The 20,014-nt window shown below is 40.6% G+C and overlaps 1 protein-coding gene and 1 long non-coding RNA gene across 2 annotated transcripts; both read left to right on the top strand.

Moving 5' to 3' along the window:
• The first annotated feature begins 1,537 nt into the window (after nt 1–1,537).
• LOC122619659 (segmentation protein fushi tarazu) lies at nt 1,538–3,368 on the top strand. Its single transcript, XM_043796716.1, has 2 exons — nt 1,538–2,300; nt 2,448–3,368. The coding sequence occupies exons 1-2, from the start codon at nt 1,538–1,540 to the stop codon at nt 2,942–2,944; spliced, it is 1,260 nt and encodes a 419-aa protein (XP_043652651.1). The 3' UTR covers nt 2,945–3,368.
• Nucleotides 3,369–17,620: 14,252 nt separating this feature from the next.
• Nucleotides 17,621–18,341, top strand: LOC122619663. The gene is made up of 2 exons (XR_006326090.1): nt 17,621–17,778; nt 17,843–18,341. It is a non-coding gene; the product is annotated as an uncharacterized LOC122619663 (long non-coding RNA).
• Nucleotides 18,342–20,014: the final 1,673 nt, after the last annotated feature.

Consider the following 20,014-nt stretch of genomic DNA (forward strand, 5'->3'; position numbering starts at 1 on the left):
TAAGCAAATTTGATATAGGAATAGATTCGTTGAAAAGAATGTAACAGGTAAAAGGAAGAGGGAAGGCTTAGGGGCGCTAGTCGTTCGTTTTTCGATGTCTGTCTGCCTGTTCGTATAAACGCTGTGATTTCGGGAACTATAAAATCTAAAAAGTTGAGATTAAGCGTGCATAGTACACTGTGCCAGTTTTTTGCCAAGCCCTGTCCATCGCCTGCAAGCCGCCTTAAGCTTTCGGTTCCACACTTTTATGAAATTATTCAGATTTTTATTTGATGTATAATTTTTTCCATGACCACCAATACACCCGCAAATAGCGGTCAAACCAGCTACTTTCAAAAATGTTTTGTATTTTAAAAGAAAAATATAAAAATAGGAGGGCTATATAACTCAGCTACCTTGGAAAATCGTACAAGTTTTATATTCATAATCATGTTATAATAAGTTTTACGGCAACTTCGTTCTGCCAATCTAAAGATGGATTCCGTTCTTGTACTTTTAAAATGTTGCTGTTTTTGGCTATTATAAACTCTTTTAGAAACTATAACGTTAAAAAGTGTTTGATGTATAAGACTTGAAATCAAAGTAAAAAATAAAATAATATTAGTTAAGTTTCAAAATGATCTGATCAGCTGGCTTTTAAATTATATTACATTTTTTGGTAATATTTTTGTTGGCATAACGTTTTTATTGTTTACTAGTCATTTGGGAAGTGCGTCTGGTTGGTTTTTAGGCAAATACCGGGCACAGGAGTGAGTTTGGAAATCGGGAGTTGCGCACTTGCTTGGCCACGAGGGCAAACAAAAAGCGCAAACACGCGACCCTCAGCCACGCGTAGTCCTGGTCCCAGGGATCGGACGTAATGTTATCCTTTGGCCGCCAGTGCCACGAAATAAATTCGGCGGGAAAGGGCAGCGGATTCCGGGAACAACTGCCAGCCAGTCCTCGGTGTTTTGCGCGCTGGCAAAAATCCAGATACATTTTTAGGGAACCATAAACGGGTCGGGGAAATAGCCTCTGCGCCGAAGAAACGTTTTCATCAACAGTTTACATATACTGTATACAGTTTTTATGTCTTTATGATTATTGCAATTAGAGAGAGATCGGCTGAGAGTCGCGCCCTCTCGCTCTGCGCACCTCATAGGTAGGCACCTCATGGCCGTAATTACTGCAGCAGCGTCTCAAGGTCGCCGAGGAGGAGAAGTGCGCGGGTGGATAAGTCGCGATGATAATGGGCGCGATGGGTAGGTAATAAGCCACGCAGCAGGTAGGCCCCGTACGGATAAAGTTGCCAGGACCTCGGATAATTTCCCCTCTCCGTGCCTGCAAGGCCATTTCCCCAGAGGGGTGGCTGCGAACAGCAGGCGGCAAAGTGTCATGCGCAGGGATATTTATGCGCTATAACAGCGAGCGTGTGCCGAGAGCTCTCAGATTTTGCTATATATGCAGGATCTGTCGCAGGACCAGCACATTCGCAAACTCACCAGCGTTGCGTGCACATCGTAGAGTTAGAGAAGCAATCTAGCAATACACATCCGAGATGGCCACCACAAACAGCCAGAGCCACTACAGCTACGCCGACAACATGAACATGTACAACATGTATCACCCCCACAGTCTGCCGCCCACCTACTACGATAACTCAGGCTGCAACACCTACTATCAGAACAGCTCCACTTACCAGAGCTATCAGGGCTACTATCCCCAGGAGAGTTACTCGGAGAGCTGCTACTACTACAACAACCAGGAGCAGGTGACCACCCAGACTGTACCGCCCGTGCCAGCCACCACCACCACCCCGCTGCCCAAGGCCGCCAAGCGTAAGGCCGAAGAAGACGCTGCTTCCATAATCGCCGCCGTGGAGGAGCGACCCAGCACACTGAGGGCCCTGCTCACTAACCCCGTGAAAAAGCTGAAGTACACCCCCGACTACTTCTACACCACAGTCGAGCAGGTGAAGAAGGCCCCCGCCGTCATCTCTAAGGTCGCCGCCAGCCCCGCCCCCAGCTTCGAACAAGAGTACGTGGCTGTGCCCACGCCCAGCGCCTCCGAGGATGTTGACTACTTGGACGTCTACTCGCCCCAGTCCCAAACGCAGAAACTGAAGAATGGCGACTTTGCCACCCCTCCACCAACCACGCCCACCACTCTTCCGCCCGTCGAAGGCATCAGCACGCCACCCCAATCGCCGGGGGAGAAATCCTCGTCAGCTGTCGGCCAGGAGATCAATCATCGAATTGTGACAGCCCCGAATGGAGCCGGCGATTTCAATTGGTCGCACATCGAGGAGACTTTGGCATCAGGTAGGCGTCACACATGATTAGCAACCCCTAAAAATACACCTATAAAATATTGAAAATATGTTTTTGTATATATTTTTGATATTTTCAAACGATTCACAGGTTAAAAAGTCATGAACTGACCAATGTTTTTTTTGTTTATGCTTACAGATTGCAAAGACTCAAAACGCACCCGTCAGACGTACACCCGCTACCAGACCCTGGAGCTCGAGAAGGAGTTCCACTTCAATAGATACATCACCCGGCGTCGACGCATCGATATCGCCAATGCCCTGAGCCTGAGCGAAAGGCAGATCAAGATCTGGTTCCAGAACCGACGCATGAAGTCGAAGAAGGATCGCACGCTGGAGAGCTCCCCGGAGCATTGTGGTGCTGGTTACTCCGCGTTGCTGCCGCCACTGGAGGCCACAACCACCGCCAGCACCGGGACACCATCAGTGGCAGTGCCCATGTACCACCACCACCAAACCACCTCCGCCTATCCCGCTTACAGCCACAGCCACGGTCACGGTCACAGTCATGGTTATGGTCTGCTCAATGATTACCCTCAGCAGCAGACCCACCAGCAGTACGATGCCTACCCGCAGCAGTACCAACAGCAGTGCAGCTACCAGCAACATCCACAGGACCTCTACCATCTATCCTGAGGTCCGCTGATGCTCAGATACTCTCTTCCCCAGAGCGAAACCAAAAGCCGTACCGCCACGAAACCGAAGCGCACTTCTCTCGACCATTTGTTGGTGACACGCAAATGACACAGCCGAGAACGAAGCTGCGACACGATGAGTTGCACAGTAGAGGGCGCACTCCCTACTGTGCCCAGGACATTTTGGGCACAAGGACGAGTGCGCATGTGCAAAAGGCAGAGGCAAGACAGCGCAAAGGAAAAGGAGCCTTGCTGCGCGCGGAACCCAGTGGCTGGCCATGATGGGTTCTTAGCGATCGATTAGCTGCGGCTAAACAAAAGCCCAACACACTCAGCTGGGAGTGATAATGCCAAAAGACTTGGAGACTGACACATGTTTTTGTACAGATATCAGTTATGATAAACCTGTCATATAGTTCTTATTTAAAAATATATAGTAATCGATCGAATTTAAGCAAATCAAGTTGAACAATAATTTGGGAATCTGTGTTACGCAATGTGGGGCATGCGCAATTCGACCGCTAAACAAGAGAGAACGCTATAGGTGAGTTCCTCGATATCAGATACCCGTTACTCAGCTGGTATGAGCGCCAACGCGAAAGTTCAATATTATTTTTGGCATATCAATAAAAATTGGCAAAAAAAAGTTAAGGTTAAGCGGCTCGTGAGCATTAGAGTATGCCTGGCCAAAATAAGTCTAAATCTCTGGAATATGCATGTCTGAAATCTCGACGTTCATACGGACTATTGCTCCTGAAGAATATAAATATATACTTTATATGGTCGGAACCCTTCCTCTTACCAGTTACATCCATTTTAACGAATCTAGTACACCCTTTTACTCTACGAGTAACGGGTATAATTCAACTGATTTGGAATGATATGTAATCGATTGCTACGACCCTTAATAACATTCAAAATGTTTGGCCGCAAAAATTTAACTTCTGGTTATTTACATACTGTGTAATATATAAAATGGCAGCAGTTAAAAGCTGTTTTATATATTTAAGTCTAAACCTAACCTTTAAATGGAACTAGTGTTATAGTACTGGCAAACCTGCAAAAATGTTTCGCTGAGAAGCTTACGAGATCTCTTGATTTATTTTCGATAAATAGCACATGTTCGAAACATTACTTCTGAACTTATACAAAAAGCAAACGATTTAATGTTTGAATCGTGCAAATTCGAGCAGCTGCATTTCCTCGGCTCAGTCCTCCTCATCCCCGACCCCTTGCTGTCCCCCGAATTTTCTACAAAATGCACTCTTTTCGCCAGAGAAAATGTCACATTCTGGTCGGCCTTCAGGGCATATCTACCACCGCATCCCTGCTTCTGCTCCCTTCTTCTCTTCCTCCCCTCGCCGCTGCGCGTTCCTCTATTGAAGTGAGACATTGATTGGTCATTTTTCATTGCACACCAGTGACAGTTATGGGTAACTCCACGCAAAAGGAATGCCGGTTCCCGATGCGAAATCGGAATCGGAATCAGAATCAGAATCAAAGGCAAAGGGATCCATGTGCCATGTATCCGACTCATTAGACAAAATTGGACAGTGGGTGAATTCTAAATGGCATATGTAGGCCCCTTAGAGTTAGGTGCAAAATGGCATTGGGCAAGCTTAGTGGTGAAATGTATCTATGGCCCTGCCATTTTAATCAAGCAATTTTAATAAGCAATTTTTTAGTAAAGGCCGGCTAGAATTGATTTAAATTTAAGGTATCGATGGCTTTATTGTGCAAACGAATTAAATGATTCGGAAACAATGTGAGTTTAGGGCAAATTTCTTAGAAAACTTTAAAGGTATAACAATAATAATAAAACGTAGACTTTTTAATAATTTAGTTTTAGCTATAAAATAGTTTATTCTATAATCTCTAAAATCTAGTAAGGACAGAAATAAGGGTTATTATAGGAAGATCAATAATTTGAAAACGGGACGAACCCTTGCACAATATATCGCACCTTCCTTTAAATACAATAATTAAATATAAGTCTTTAAATGAGTCATTTTTGCAATTATATTATAAGCCCATAAATGTATAAACGACAGTGGTTGAGGAAAAAAGATATACAGGTACAAAATACAATATGGTACAGTCCTCACAAAGGTAATGCAGTTATTATGGTTGCTTAAACTTTTTTTGCAAACACTAAGCAGCCGGATGTTATTGGTTCCTTCGTAAATTCTTTAAAGTCATCAATAAGCCGACTTCAGACAAACAAAATTGCAAGGACAATTCCCGTTTTTCAAGAGTCAACATGCCTTTTCTTACGTTTCCTTGGAACTAGAAGCAAAACTCAAGAAGTGGTAAAAGATTTACGTGAAAATTGCGAAAGAGTTACGTTAACTCTTCCTGTGTCCTTCTGCGAACCGAAGCCTTTTTTATCCGTTTTATTCGCATTCCGCCTTATTAGAGGTCCTTGGAGTCGGTTCTTAACTCATTCGCTAGCCATAAGCCCCGAGATTCGCGGAAAGGCTGTTCGTTGTGGGCGGAATCCTTTTGCAAACCCGGTTCCAGTCAAGGCTGCAAAGTCAATCCTTTAGCATAATCCTTTAAATAGCCAAAATAAAGCCCGCCTTTGTCAAAACAAAGCGCTTCGCTGGCAGAACTCGCATTTGCGAATAGGCGGTGCCATTGTGTCCACTTAGCCGTCAGGTACCGCCTCCTCAAAAACCTCGGACGCAGAGGACTACTTGGTCTGCATCTCTATCCCTTCCACCAGCCTCAGCCATAACGATCGTAAAGTTATCCTTTCGCAAACACGAGCATACGGTTACCGCCTTAAGCTGGCGAAGGAGTTGCAAAGTCATAAAAACAAAACACCTTTGTTCGCGCAGCATTGTCGGTTTGCGAATTATCCGTTCAGTCGCCGCTGCCGAATCCTTAATCCGTGCCCTTTTTATAGCCAGTAGGAAGGAGATGGAGCGGACCAAGTGAGTAGCTGGAGATAGTAGGAAATTCGCAAATGGCTCGACCCTGGCGAAAGGGGAAGGAACACGGCAGGCCAGAACCGGAATGCAAAGGATAAGCCTTTAGCTGGAAGGGATTAAATTACATTATCCTTATGTTATAGATAAACATGGAGCGGCTAATCCAAAACATTAGATCAAGCGTGATATTCAAATTAGATTGGTCAAGGGATGTTTTGTTACAGACAATATACAAAAAGGTTTAAGATTATTGATTCTCCTTCTTTAAGTTGATCAAACATGAGTTGTATATGGTACTTTTCTAAGTTTTTTTTCAATTTAATATTTTAATATAATTGCATTCAGGTAAGATCATCAATACTCAAGTTATGAAAAAACATTAATGAATTCGAAAAACATTTGTCAAAAAATTAACCCTAATTGAATATTTTTATTAGCCCTTTGTTCTGTAGAATTCCGGACATAAATAAACATTTTATTAGTTCTTTATTATACTCGTTACTCGTAGAGTAAAAGGGTATATTAGATTCGTATGTAACAGGCAGAAGGAAGCGTTTCCGAGTATATAAAGTATATATATTCTTGATCAGGATCAATAGCCGAGTCGATCTAACCATGTCCGTCTGTCCGTCCGTCTGTCTGTCCGTCCGTATGAACATCGAGATCTCAGGAACTATAAAAGCTAGAAAGTTGATAATAAGCATACAGACTCCAGAGACATTGACGCACCGCAAGTTTGTCGATTCATGTTGCCACGCCCACTCTAACGCCCACAAACCGCCCAAAACTGCCACGCCCACACTTTTGAAAATGTCTGATAACTTTTCATTTTCTTATTAGTATTGTAAATTTCTATCGATCTGCAGAAAAACTTGTTGCCACGCCCACCCTAACGCCCACAAACCGCCAAAAACTGCCACGCCCATACTTTTGAAAAATGTGACATTTTTTCACATTTTTGTTCGTCTTGTAAATTTAACTCTATGTATATACCAAAAATATTTTTGCCACGCCCACTCTAACGCCCACAAACCGCCAAAAACGGTCAGTGTTGTAATTTCTTTTCGCACTTTCACCAGCTGAGTAACGGGTATCAGATAGTCGGGGAACCCGACTATAGCGTTCTATCTTGTTTTAATTATATAGCATTAAGAAACAGAATGCTGGAGGGAAAATATTTATAATTATGGAATTAAAAAACATTCAAGTAAAATCAGCAATCCTGAAGTTATAATATAACATTGGACTTGTGTCATCCAATGTACCCTAATTCAATAAAAATATTTTAATTAGCCTGTCGTTATGTCGTTCTTAATGCTTTCCAGGGTAGGAAACACCCACATACTTCAAAGTCTCAGTAAAATTTCGTAGCTGTCATATTATCACCGAACATGAGATGATAATCGACCTGATATAACGATACTAAAATGACTTCGACAAGTCATCGTGGGGTCAGCACTTTTGTTGCTGCCGCTGACGCGCCCTTTATTGTGATGGCCATGTATTTATGGCGCTCAAAAAGCAATTAATTGTGACCCAAATCAACAATTTCCGAATGGCTGGCAATATCAACACGGCAGCCCGATCTAATGGCCCGGCAAATGCCACCGATTTCCACAGACCAAGTCGTAGGAACAGGAATAGATATACGTAGTGGGAATGGTAATGAGATCGGCAGGGTATAATGCTTGAGATATGGCCACCGCGATAAGATGTCGCTACAAATGCTTTATTTCTATGCACACTTGGAAAAATGTATGTTTTAATACTAAGAATCTAGTTTTATTTTAATAACTTCCAGCTTCTCTCATATTTGTTGAGAAACAGGTATTTATTCTTTTGAACGTCTCGCTAACCATAGAACAAAGCTTGGAACAGTTTTTATTTGTAAGCTTATTCGTGGTGAAGTTGATAGTCCCTACTTGGTTAGTCGGCTAAATTGTTATGTTCCAAGCAGATTCACTAGAAACTACATACCCTAATCCTAAATCATTGTAGATCTAACTATGAGTTGCATGACCCCTACAGAGTATTATGTTCTGACTATAATAGACTTTGTCCCATTATCTCCAATCTTGACTTTCTGCCGCTCTTAAAGCAATCAATTATATTATATTTAACACATAACTGGATCTTACTAATAAATCCACTAATATTTATACATTTCCTCATTTCTATATCTCGTCTATATTCTCGCGAACCGAGCCGTATGATAAACAGCAGCGCCCCTCCGTCGCTTTGATACGTTGTAAATGTATATTTATACTTCTCACTGCCAAAATCTTAGCGAATCTTACATTCAAGTATACATTTTTTCCCGGTGCATAAACTAAGTTTATTTTTCTTGTACTTTCCATGAAGTCTCCGAGTCTAGCTCCGATGAATTCAGAGTCAAAATTAAAACTAAACTAAACCTGATCGCCCGCCAGCGGCTAGATCACTGCTAAACCCTGCTCCAGCTAGAGGTTAACATCAATATGGTAATAAGCTTTATCGCAGCCACTGAGAACTCGCGATCCCAAACCATCCACAGCGAGGCTGGGGGATTTATGAGTTCACCGAATGCTTTATGGCGTGTCGCTTTGACTAATTAATCTGCAAAAGGCGACGGCGCTGGCCACGAATTTTTATTGTTAATTTATGATTAAGCTGATTATACACGAATCGGGTTTGATTCGGGCTTTTTGTAAAACATGCTTTCAGATATCGCCGTTCAAATGGAGGATTATAAAAATTGTTCCCCTGCCATTTGCCAAACCAAAAATAAACTTTGCAATTCATTTTGAGCATAAAGACAGTTTTAGTTGTTATACCCGTTACTCGTAGAGTAAAAGGGTATACTAGATTCGTTGAAAAGTAAGTAACAGGTAGAAGGAAGCGTTTCCGACCATATAAAATATATTCTTGATCAGGATCAATAGCAGAGTCGATCTGGCCATGTCCGTCTGTCCGTCTGTCTGTCCGTCCGTATAAACGTCGAGATCTCAGGAATTATAAAAGCTAGAAGGTTGAGATTAGGCATAGAGATTCAAAAGACATAAGCGCAGCGCAAGTTTGTGGTCCCACGTTGCCACGCCCGCTCTAATGCCCACAAACCAAATCCAAAACTGCAACGCAAACACACTATTCAAAAATATTTTTATATTTTTTCTTTTTTTATTAGTATTGTAAATTTCTCTCAGTTTGGCAATCATATTTTTGCCACGCCCACCCTAGCGCCCACAAACCGACCAAAACTACCACGCCCAGACTAAGAAAAGTTATTTGATATTTTTTCTCATTTTGGTTAGTCTTGTAAATTTCTCTCGATTTGTCAAAACGGATTTTGCCACGCCCACTCTAACACCCACAAACCGCAAAAAACTGTCAGTATTCTCCTTCGCACTTCCACTAGCCGAGTAACGGGTATCAGATCTGCGTCTTTTATTATACTTACAACTATCTAAAACTGTGTATTTCATAGGTATTTTCTTAAAATAGAATAAAACTAATCTTTTTTAAACTTCAACCGTTCTTAAAACTAAGAAAGCATCTTAGTAAAGTAATCTTGCAAACATATTTCAATTATTGTTGATGCTTGTCCCGCCAGCTAATGAAAAGGCTTTCGTTATTCTGAAAATGAGAGCGACTGCGAGGAAATCTCTGGTCGGTTTATTTTAAATGGGCCGTAAAAGATAATTTTAATTTTTAATCAAACATATGCACTGCGAGGCCCGCACCGAAGAGGGCCAGCATCCACTGCGGATTTTCGTGTCAAAGAGGCCGACGAAAAACATGTGAGGATGCATATGCATCCTCGGATTCAGCGGATGGCACCGCTCGACGTAGCACATCTTGAGAGGTAGAGAGCCACTACCACCTCCTCCGCATCGGCGGTATTTAGCTTTAGCTATATTACGCATTATACTCGCATGTTTACGGCCATGGCACAGCCAAGCTAAATTCCTAAAAGAAGAAAAGCTTTCATTGTATTAGACAAGGTGTGAAAAAACGTTTGACAGCGCGTAAGCTAGTACTAAATCTCCATAACTGATAGTCTAATAGTTAAAATTGTTATATTCTTTTTTTTAGAAATGGATGCTATTACGTTACAATTTTACCTCCTTTGTACACGTGCAGAGGGATTTTTTTATTTCCGTAAAAGAACAAACTTAAAAAAGACAGAAAGAAAAACCAAAACTTATAAATAGTTGGAATGTTGAAAAACTACAAGAAATGCATTGTTTAATTTAAACATGATTCATTAATATTATTTTTATTCTATGACTACGTGTGTTTTTATTAAATATATGTTATATACTCTTGTCCAAAGGGGAATATTTCCTATTTGAAATGATACTCCCTGATTTCAAATAGGAAATATTCTAGTTTGATATTTTCGAATATTTTTAACATCCTTTATCTACATAAGACTTTTAAACATGCTCATATCAAAGACAACAACCAAAACTCGTGTCCATATAGACACTGCTTGCGAGAACTGCTTGATACTTTGTTGCTACTTTAAGGCAACATGTATATAAGCACCAGCAACATTTTCTTAGAAACTAAAGGATAATTTCAGAATATTTTAAATTTTCTTCTCTCTCTGGATTTTGCTTTCAATTTAAAAATGTTGCATAATATTTATAAAATGATGTTAAATTGTTAAAATATTGTAGGGTTCTCCCTTAGTTTCTACAATGTAGTAATCAGCTTTCCCGTTTAGTCCTCATAATCACGGCCATTGAACGTATTTCTACGGCCGCAAACAATACTTGTTTTAAACATACAGAAACCGGTGGACTCTCAGACTTAACTTCAAAGATATCCGACATTTTAGTTTTGTTTTGCGTGAGTCGTGAGCGTGAACCGACTAAAGTTTTGTATGGCGCCTCTCTACAGTTGTTCCTCAATTAAACTTTGCTCGCTTTCCCCTTAATTTCCCCTGCAAGGCAGACACACAAAGCGAAGTCTGAGTAAATATGGCGCAAGTAAACAACAATATCTGGAAGACACAATTATACGCACGCAATTCGTCAATCAGAACCACATTTTTCTTTTATTTGCTCGACGGTCATTAAAAGCCACAGCAACCTGAGAATGGGTGAACAAATGTAATAAAAGTGCCGCAAGGCGTGCTTCTTTTTTGCTTCGAGCCTGAAGTCTAGGGGAAATAACTTTTATTGTGTTTGGGTTTGTTTTGTTCCGAGCTGAGGGCTTTCCTGGGCAATTATAATTCTGTTAGATTGAGTTGCTCACTCTGCATTTTTCTGCTGCATTCCGAATCGCTTGAATGCCAAGATACGTGCACAACAGGTAAACTAATTAATTGATTAATGGCCGCGATCACACGCCTTATCTCGCGAATTAATATTATTCAATTTTAAACTGACTTAAAGTCGTTTTCACCACAACTAAGAGTTGTCGCTCTATAATGGCGCTCATTAATTCTCCCCGGCCCCAACAAAGTAAAAGAGGGCTATAGAGAAAGAAAGAGAGAACAGTCAGCAAGATCCTTTTGAGATCTTTATCGCCTCACCGATCCCTCTTACCATCGATAGTCCCCGAATGAATCAGTTGCCGCTTGTCACATGCGCCCAAGTCAGGCCTCAGATAATACCAATTGATCGCATAACTCAAATCTCGGCTCTCGGACTTCGAAACCACCATCCTGGTCACATGAGTCCCACAATTAATTGAGCTGTTAAATGTAAGTCTCTGAGAAACGAAAGGGAAAAATTAAAATTGACATCCCAATTAATATTTGGCTCGTTTGCATGTCGGGATCCAGAATACTCGGAACCATTTACAGGTTCTACAGGTTTTTCCATCCTCCGAATCCCGCCGAAGACTCTGTCTTTCTGGCAACTGAATCGATTACAATCAGTTATGTAGGTGTGGATATTTCAATTTTATTCTCAGCTTACTCCTTTAATGATAAACTTCAGATCACAAAGGTAAATGAGACAATAGGTCTATTAAGTGTATTTATTATTTTATCCATTTTAATTCATCGTTCAATAAATTGCTAGAGAAAATCGCATTTTATTTATTGTAATGAAATTGCTCAATAATCCGTTTGCATATATGTAACTCCCTATTATACATGTTCTAATATAATTTTACGCAAAAATTAAATTTGAATAATAAAATAACATACGCAAACTAAAATGCTTGCAAAGAGATAACATCATAGGATCAAATTTAATTAGATGATAGTATTCCCCCGTTTGCTGAATGTATTTCATAGATTAAAACATTTTAATTACACGCATCGCTTGGTGGGTTTCTCGGTTTTCCCAGCCTGCTCACTGATATGGATTTGTTCCACGCAACGTTCAGGGGATCAAATATGTATAATGAAAACTTCATCGCCATCGAGGGTTCCTTACCTCTAAAGGAATGCTACCAGAGTTTGACTGGGCTTTGGGCCAGTCGTCATCGCCGTCATCCACCAAGATGGTAGGCATTTAAGACCGACACAAGCACACAGACGGGGCCAGTCCGAGAGTATCCTTTTCGCTTCTTTTACTGACTCGGCCTCCCTTCAGGGGCGTAGTGCATGATAAATGCCGGGGAATTCGTCAATGTCAAAATCAGACTGTTACAAAGCAGCCACGGCGTCCGCAGCTCTCCGAAGGGAATGAAATGGGGCAGGGGCAGGATCAGCAGCAGGAGCAGGAACTAAAAATGCGTTCAGGATGCGGGCAGGAGCATCGCAAACAACGACAGCCGCTCGGCAAACTGCCGCTGCGTATGCGAAATGCCATTTCAATATTATGCATTCACTATACTTTATAAATTCGTAACATTTTGGCCTTACTTGGGTTTGCCATTTCTGAGCAAATTTCCAAATAAGAAGTCACACTGCAACCAAAAACAGAGTTCAATTACATTACTATTTTAACAATTATGTTATTTATTTATTTAATTCTAACGATGCCGTAATTAATCTTTAACAAAACACTGCATAATTCTTTTGTTAAATTTCTTTTTATCATATATAAGTTCTACATATTTCTATAAAATATCCAATTTACTATGCATTTTTGTAATTCGACATAAAATATTTGATAACAACTAATGGAGATGGCTCGTTCTTTCTCGCAGTGCGCTAAGGCAGCTCCGAACATGCGTATATGCAGGCCATGCAAATGCCAATGCAAAATGATCTAGCGGAAATTATGCTGACTAATTGCAGGTGATTAATCAGCTCCTGGCGCCCACACACAACAACAATGGCAATGTGAGGCGGCGTGTGCAGTCGTGGCTGTTGAGTAACTGGCTAGAATTGAATTTGATATGCTCCATTGGCACCTTACCTCACGTTAGCCCAAGTCGGGATAAAGTAATTAAATAACTCAGTGGTGCAAAAGTGTTTTCTATTTGTATTTTTAATTTGACATGCCAACCCAGCTGGGTGGAACCATAAGACAACGGAAAATTGATGCCGTGCTAAGTGAAAATTAATAAAAGTATAAGAGCAGTAATCCGTTTTATAATTTGATTAGTATGCTAATTTTTCCCTTTAAGTTACTAAGTATTCTAAGCAATGTTTTTGTTTTTGTTTTTATTTTCAAAGATTTTTTTGCTGAGCTCGAGCATTAAAGTTCATCTCAATATTAAACAAATTTCCACATTAGCACAAAAAGTAAATACTTTGTTCGGACAGAGCGGGCAAAAAACGAAATAAGCATGTCTATTGGCGAGTATTTTGACAAATTGCCCGATTGGACATTGAAACATTTTATCTGCCATGTCGTCGATGCCAATGGGAGTAGTCCTGCGGGAGGAGGGTGGATTGTGGGCGGTGGTTTATGGGTGGGTGGCCTGCAAAGTGGGTGAGATCTGACAGGGGATGGGCGATGGGCATTCGTTGGGTCAGTGCGTGGCATTTTGGTCATTTATATGAACACTCGTCCTTTTTCATTGCCAGTTGGTGTCCCTGCATCGCCTTCTCCCTTACTTCCCCGACCTTTCGCTATCTCTGTCTGGGCACATGTGTGGACCTTCCAAACTCCAAACCAAACTCAACCGAACCGATCCAGAAGGGCCGCCTTTGGGAGCACATCATGGCGAATGACAGATTAGCAAAGTCCCAATGGACATTTGTAACCAAACGAAAAGTCGAGTGTGGGCGGTATGTACACTGAAAAGAATATACTTTTATTAGGATAATGTTCATAATTAGGTCATCAAAATCAGCTTTCTATATAAAAGCTAAGTATCAAACACTTATTTAAGAAACGTGACTTAAAACTTGTAATAAAAACAAACAAATTTTATAAGAATTCATTTGTAGACTAAATTGAATTATCTAAATAAGTTCGTTGTAGGATTATAAAGTGTAAAACATGTTATCAATAAAGTATACATATAGGCGTAAGGTCGTGAGGGCAGAAATAACAATTAACCGAGGAATGTGTTTATATTTTATTTAGAATCCTACTTGAGTTGATATTCATTTAATTCAAGAGATAAAAAAGCACATTTAAAGTGTGTACACTCTAAAGTGTGTTATGCATTTTGTTCTAGTGTCGACGGGTGGGATTATTTTGGGCGGTTGATCCGAGTGTAATTTAAATTGCCAGCCTGGCCAGAACGCAGCGCTTTTGACCGCTGCCCACCTTGAGGTCCCCGGAGACGCTCGCCGGTGGACGGCTCTTATCGGCCGTGATTACTTTCTAATCCGTGGCAGCATCAGAGGCAGTCGGTCCGCCGTTGACACAAACAAATGGCCAACAGGCAGTGGACGTCGGAATGACAAGGCACATCAAACGGGCCAGAGTGAAAGGTATTAATTGCCGAACGGAGTCCAGGTAGGCTGAAAGGACTTGTGGTGGGTGAGAGTGTTTTTAATGTGAAAACAATTTCAGCAAATCCAAACTGACTCAAAAGAAACTACCGCCAAGCACAGGTACACGTGGAAGTTGTTCTTCTGTTATTATGACCAAAGTGGCCATAATTATTTTGATGTTGCTTTGTAATTAGTGTTCGATCGGCTGAATGAATGACCGAGCAAGGGAGGAAATCCAGGCGGCGAAAGGGAAAGTGAATAATTGCATTTCATGCGTGGCTGCCTCAACAAGGAAATTACGCACTCATATCCCGTGTATCGAAAAGTGAAATTCGTTTGGGAACAACTAATTGCAGTCATTCGGTGCACTTGCAAAATGGCCGACTTGAATGTAATGGCCGAATCGTTGTACTTGACACAAAGCAACGACTGAAATGTATGTTATAGAGTTGTGTTCATTGAAATAGCAGTGCTTATGACCTGCGAGTTTAAGATAGAAAATCCTATGATTTACATTTTTAATGGAAAACTTTTCTTTATCATATCATTAGGTACTTAATTTCAAACAATTCAGCAAATGTTGCACTTTTTTTCTTCAATAGTTTTGATAATAAATGATAATGATGGATAAAATCAACAAAAATTGCAACAAAATTCAACATGAATTAGAAATAACTTCATTTTTCTTACTAATATTTTGATTGGGGTCTAATACTTTGTTGCCCACCAAGTCTTGGCAACGTTTGGGGGGAATCTGCGCCCATGTATCCTGCACAACTTGCCAAAGCTGAACTATAGAAGTCGGGGAGTTCTTCGACACATATTGTGTAATGTCGCCCTACAGGTTTTCGATCGGGTTTAGATCGGGAGATTGTGTTAGACATGCCATTATGTCTATTTTGTTTTGTGTGAACCAATTCCTAACCGCTATGCTCGTGTTGAAATGCCCATTTTAAGGGCATATTCAATTCAGTAACATTCAAGAGATTTGTAAGTATATTTACCTATATGTACATATGTATGTCAGCTCATCTTATTTTATTACAGAATGAATGAATATAAATACTTTTACTTAACTCAAAATTATTTAATTTTTATATATTAAGTGTTTTAAACAACCCACGATATTTAAACAAAACCTCTTTAAAAATAAATACATAGCATTGGTTGAGTCTCCTCCCACACAAATCCACATAGGACATAAGAACATCTGCCCAAATTGAATCCACCAAAAGGTATATGGTGCCTAGGCCAAGGAGATCTTCTTCCATTCGAATGCGTATCTCGTTCGGCGGTTGAATAATACAAGCAACTCCCGTTGACGAGCACAACAAATTGCATTGCAACGTCTCATACTATCAATGTCGGCAATATGTCAAATATAACAGCAGTCAGGTGAGGGGCCTCCGGGGGCTATATAGGCAGACTGCGTGAGTGGCAGCCACGCGATGCCAAAAAATAAAAATATCGAAATGAGAGATGAGGGTTAAGAGATGCAGAAGCTGCGACGCAGTGGCAGAGGCATAAAAATTCATTTTGAAAACTTATGTACCCGACACGCGCTCCCGCATCTCAGGCACAAATTAATAATGACGCCAACGACGACGACGGCGCGACGAGGCTATATGGATATGAACCTGGATGCAGTCGGGAGGGCGGCAGATTGCCCCTAAGATGAGTGCTGACTGAACTTAATGAAAGTATTCTTAACTTAGATATTCGTGTACTTACTTCTGTACTTACCTTACTTACCTTGAAAATTGTTGGAAAATGTCCACTATTTGTATATTGTATGTTAAATTCTAGTTGCATTCCGCTTTTACTGTTTTTGGTACTACAACATTTATAATTAATTATAATTTTATAATAATGCAACAAAATACTTCCATAATTTTGCTTCAGTCTGTTCTTAAAGTTTATTATACAACACAAAATTGTAATATTTTAAATTTAAACTGAAAATATTTCAATTATGAACTAATTTTTATACCTGGACTGTTTATCATTCAACTTAAACGCGTTTTCCCAAAAGTAGTGTTTTTGAAAACGGTCGTCAAGATTTCTTCGAAACTATAGAAGATATCCTAAAACTGTAAAGCGTCACTTATACACAAAGCATCTGGCTATGGCATCCCACAAGCTTTTTTTTAAAATTTTTTTTTCGATTTTTTATATTCTCTTTTAGATTGGAAAACATGGTCAAAAAGTGCAATTTTTTTTCAAATCGCTGCCATTTTGTGAAATTTTCAAATTTTGAAAAAAGTTTGTGTCATGCCACAGTCAAAGTTCTTAAAATTAAGTAAAAAAAAATGTTTTTGTTTCAAGGTTCTGAAGGTTAAATATCATTACGACCGTTTGACCTCGTCGCACCGGCAGTGGTGCATTCAACGACTCGCAAATGGAAAATTTCACGACAATGTCATCCGGTTTTTATTATATTCTTTGAGTTTAAGCATTAATTAATCAGATAAAAAAAAATTTTGTTCAAATATCATGTTTATTTTTATTGCAATCCATCCTTGAATAAGAGGCCCGAAATTTGAGCGCGAGGGTAGACGACCCCCTTAACACTATTTCAGCTTGAAGTTTCTAGGGAATTCATACTTTTTCTCATAGACTGGTCGTGTATCAATATATCATGGACCATTTTCTTTATGTACAGGTACGTGTCACGCTGTCATACCTTTTAAATATTTAAATGCGTTTCTGACATCAAAGAGCGAGTGAATCACTGTCTGATTTTTGCCATTGGTCTGTCACCCAAACAGCTCGTCAAAGCTGAAGAAAGCTTTGATGTGGAACCCGGGCAACCGTTTAAGATATAATTAAATGTGTGCACAAAAAAATTGGCCAAGAATAAATGGAAGTGAAATCTGTTTTCAATATTCAAATGCCCCGGGCAAATGCCAAACAAATGACAAACACAATTCCCCATTATATGGAAAATGTGTTAACAGAGAAGTCCGAGAAATTGACACAAAAAAAAAAAAACAAACAAACAAATGAGGGTCGAACGATGGGAAGAATCAAAACTTTGCCCACTGACAAACCTCTCAACTCATTGACATTGGAAGCAACAACGGTCAAACAAAACCAGTTCACACAGAAATTAGATTAATTTGGGTAATTTGAAGTTTCGTTGTAATGAGTTTGGTCAGTCATTTGGCTTTGTTGTCTTTATTTTCAGCGTCCTCGACTTTGTCAACAATTTCCCTGTCCCCGCCCAGTGAAAATACATCAGTAGAGCCTACTCTACCCAAAGTTTTATTCATCTAAAAATGTTTGTCATAGCGCCGCCTTAGATGCTGCTGCTTTATATTTATTTGTCTGCCTCAAATGTTGGAGTTTCCCATTTTTTGAGTGCTCGAGCTACATTAGTTCCGCATTCAGGGACTCGATTCTCGACTGCAGTTGCATCTCCTTCTCCGGGATATCTGGGTAGTCGCGGGTCCGTATTTTCGGCGGGGAGGAGCGAACGTGTTTCTTATTATTTTTCGCTGATTAATCGATTGTCGGCTGCGTGTCGCTGGGTCTCCCTGCCTCCATATGTCATCCCGACTGCAGCGCCCAGTGATTCAGACACTTGTCACTGGAAAAATGTAAACATGAAATGCATTTATGTAGAAATGTAAAAAAATATCTGCGCGAAATACAAACATCCCCCGTCATCTGGGGGAGGATGCAAAGTTGTTGTGGGTAAAAAATGGTTTGACATGGCGCGTCTCAGTTGAGGGACCCACTCGGATTGGGATAAGAAAAATGGAAATCTTTAATATTACCGAATATTTTCGGAGAAAATAATTTAATCGTGGTAAGCAGTCACCAAAGAATTTACTAGTACAAACATATGATAGCTTACATAATAAATATAAATACTAATATTTTAATAATACACGTATTATTCGTAAGCATTTTAGTTCTGTTTTGGTTCTCAAGATTAAAAAGATTTGTTGTGAATTAAATAAATGTCGCCGATTTGACCACAAGATATTTCACATCTAATAGTAAAAATTATCTAAAATTCGTGTTAGTCGTATTCCCAGTTCCTTTGCCAGGTAAACCCAAAAGCTTGAAATTGAGAAAATAAAAGCAATTCCCAAACGTTACATTTTTTGCCAGGAGCAGGCCGCAATTTGAGCCGCATGGATTGGATTTCTTTAAGCCCTTGGCATTGGCCTGCTCATTGTTTTCCGAGTGGCGTGGCTCCGGTTCCCAGTTCCCAAATCCTGGTTCCCAGCCCCTTCTCCGTACTCTGCCCTCCCTGTTGGCTCTATGGAGCATATACATACATACCAACTCCCTTGGCTTCAGATCCCGGCTGTCGGCCCGGTCTTCTGGGCTGCTTTTGATGATGATGGCATTTCCTTTGGTAGTTGCGTACGTCATAGATTAATGGCAGCAATCCATCAAAATCACTCGATGGACACGACGAACAGCCGAAAATTCGGAAGAAGCAGCCAGTCCGTGCAGCCGCTCTGCAGGAGCGAGTGAGATGGACAATAGGGGTGAAAGGGAGGGGGATGGTTTGCCAGCTTGCCAGTCAAAAAGGGCACACAATTTGGGTTTTTTTATACGGCTTTCTTGTGCTTTTATTCTTCCCAGCTCCTGGACTGTACAGTGCATTTTTTATTAGGCTTTCCGACCACCAAAGCTTGCATTGGCTTTAAAGATAAATAGGCATAAGCACCATGTTTTTTAGAAATATTGAACATCAAACTACATAGATTTTAAATATATGGGCAAGGATTCATAAGTTACTAAAGACAGCACATAGAAAGTTTCACATCCAGAACTAATAAATAGTCTTTGCAACTGAAACTTGGACAATAATTCACAAGATGTTAGTCAATTTCGTAATTTTATGATTGATATAGTAGAGTGCTTGACCCTATATCCTTTTGGATTTGAATCAAGGCGACAAAGTGCATCGCCCAGGCAGACTCCGTGATCAATCAATTGCCGGAAGAGCTGGCATCTCGCGGCAAGGTCCAATGACAGCACTTCTATGAATAGATCTCGGATCCCAGTCCATCACTAGCACACTTACCAACGAGATCGAGGTGGCACACCACTTAGCATGCATCCGGCTTTAGTGCTAAGGCATCGACATCCCCCGAAGATACTTGAGCTCGGCCATGGTGGAGAAGAAAATCGGGAAAGTGGGAAATTCTGGGGAGCACTGCCGTTCGTTTGCCACGTTCAATTAACATCAAAAGTGTGACTGCGACACGTCCTCGGTGCTCGGCGTGATCACTGCGCACCTCTGCCTCTTTATTCCAAGACATCTGGGAGTTTTATTCAAAACTCTTGTCTCCTGGAGACGGCAGTATCGGAAACTGATTAATAACCATTGTCGGAC

The sequence above is a fragment of the Drosophila teissieri genome, chromosome 3R (genome assembly GCF_016746235.2).
Source record: "Drosophila teissieri strain GT53w chromosome 3R, Prin_Dtei_1.1, whole genome shotgun sequence".
NCBI lineage: Eukaryota > Metazoa > Arthropoda > Insecta > Diptera > Drosophilidae > Drosophila > Drosophila teissieri.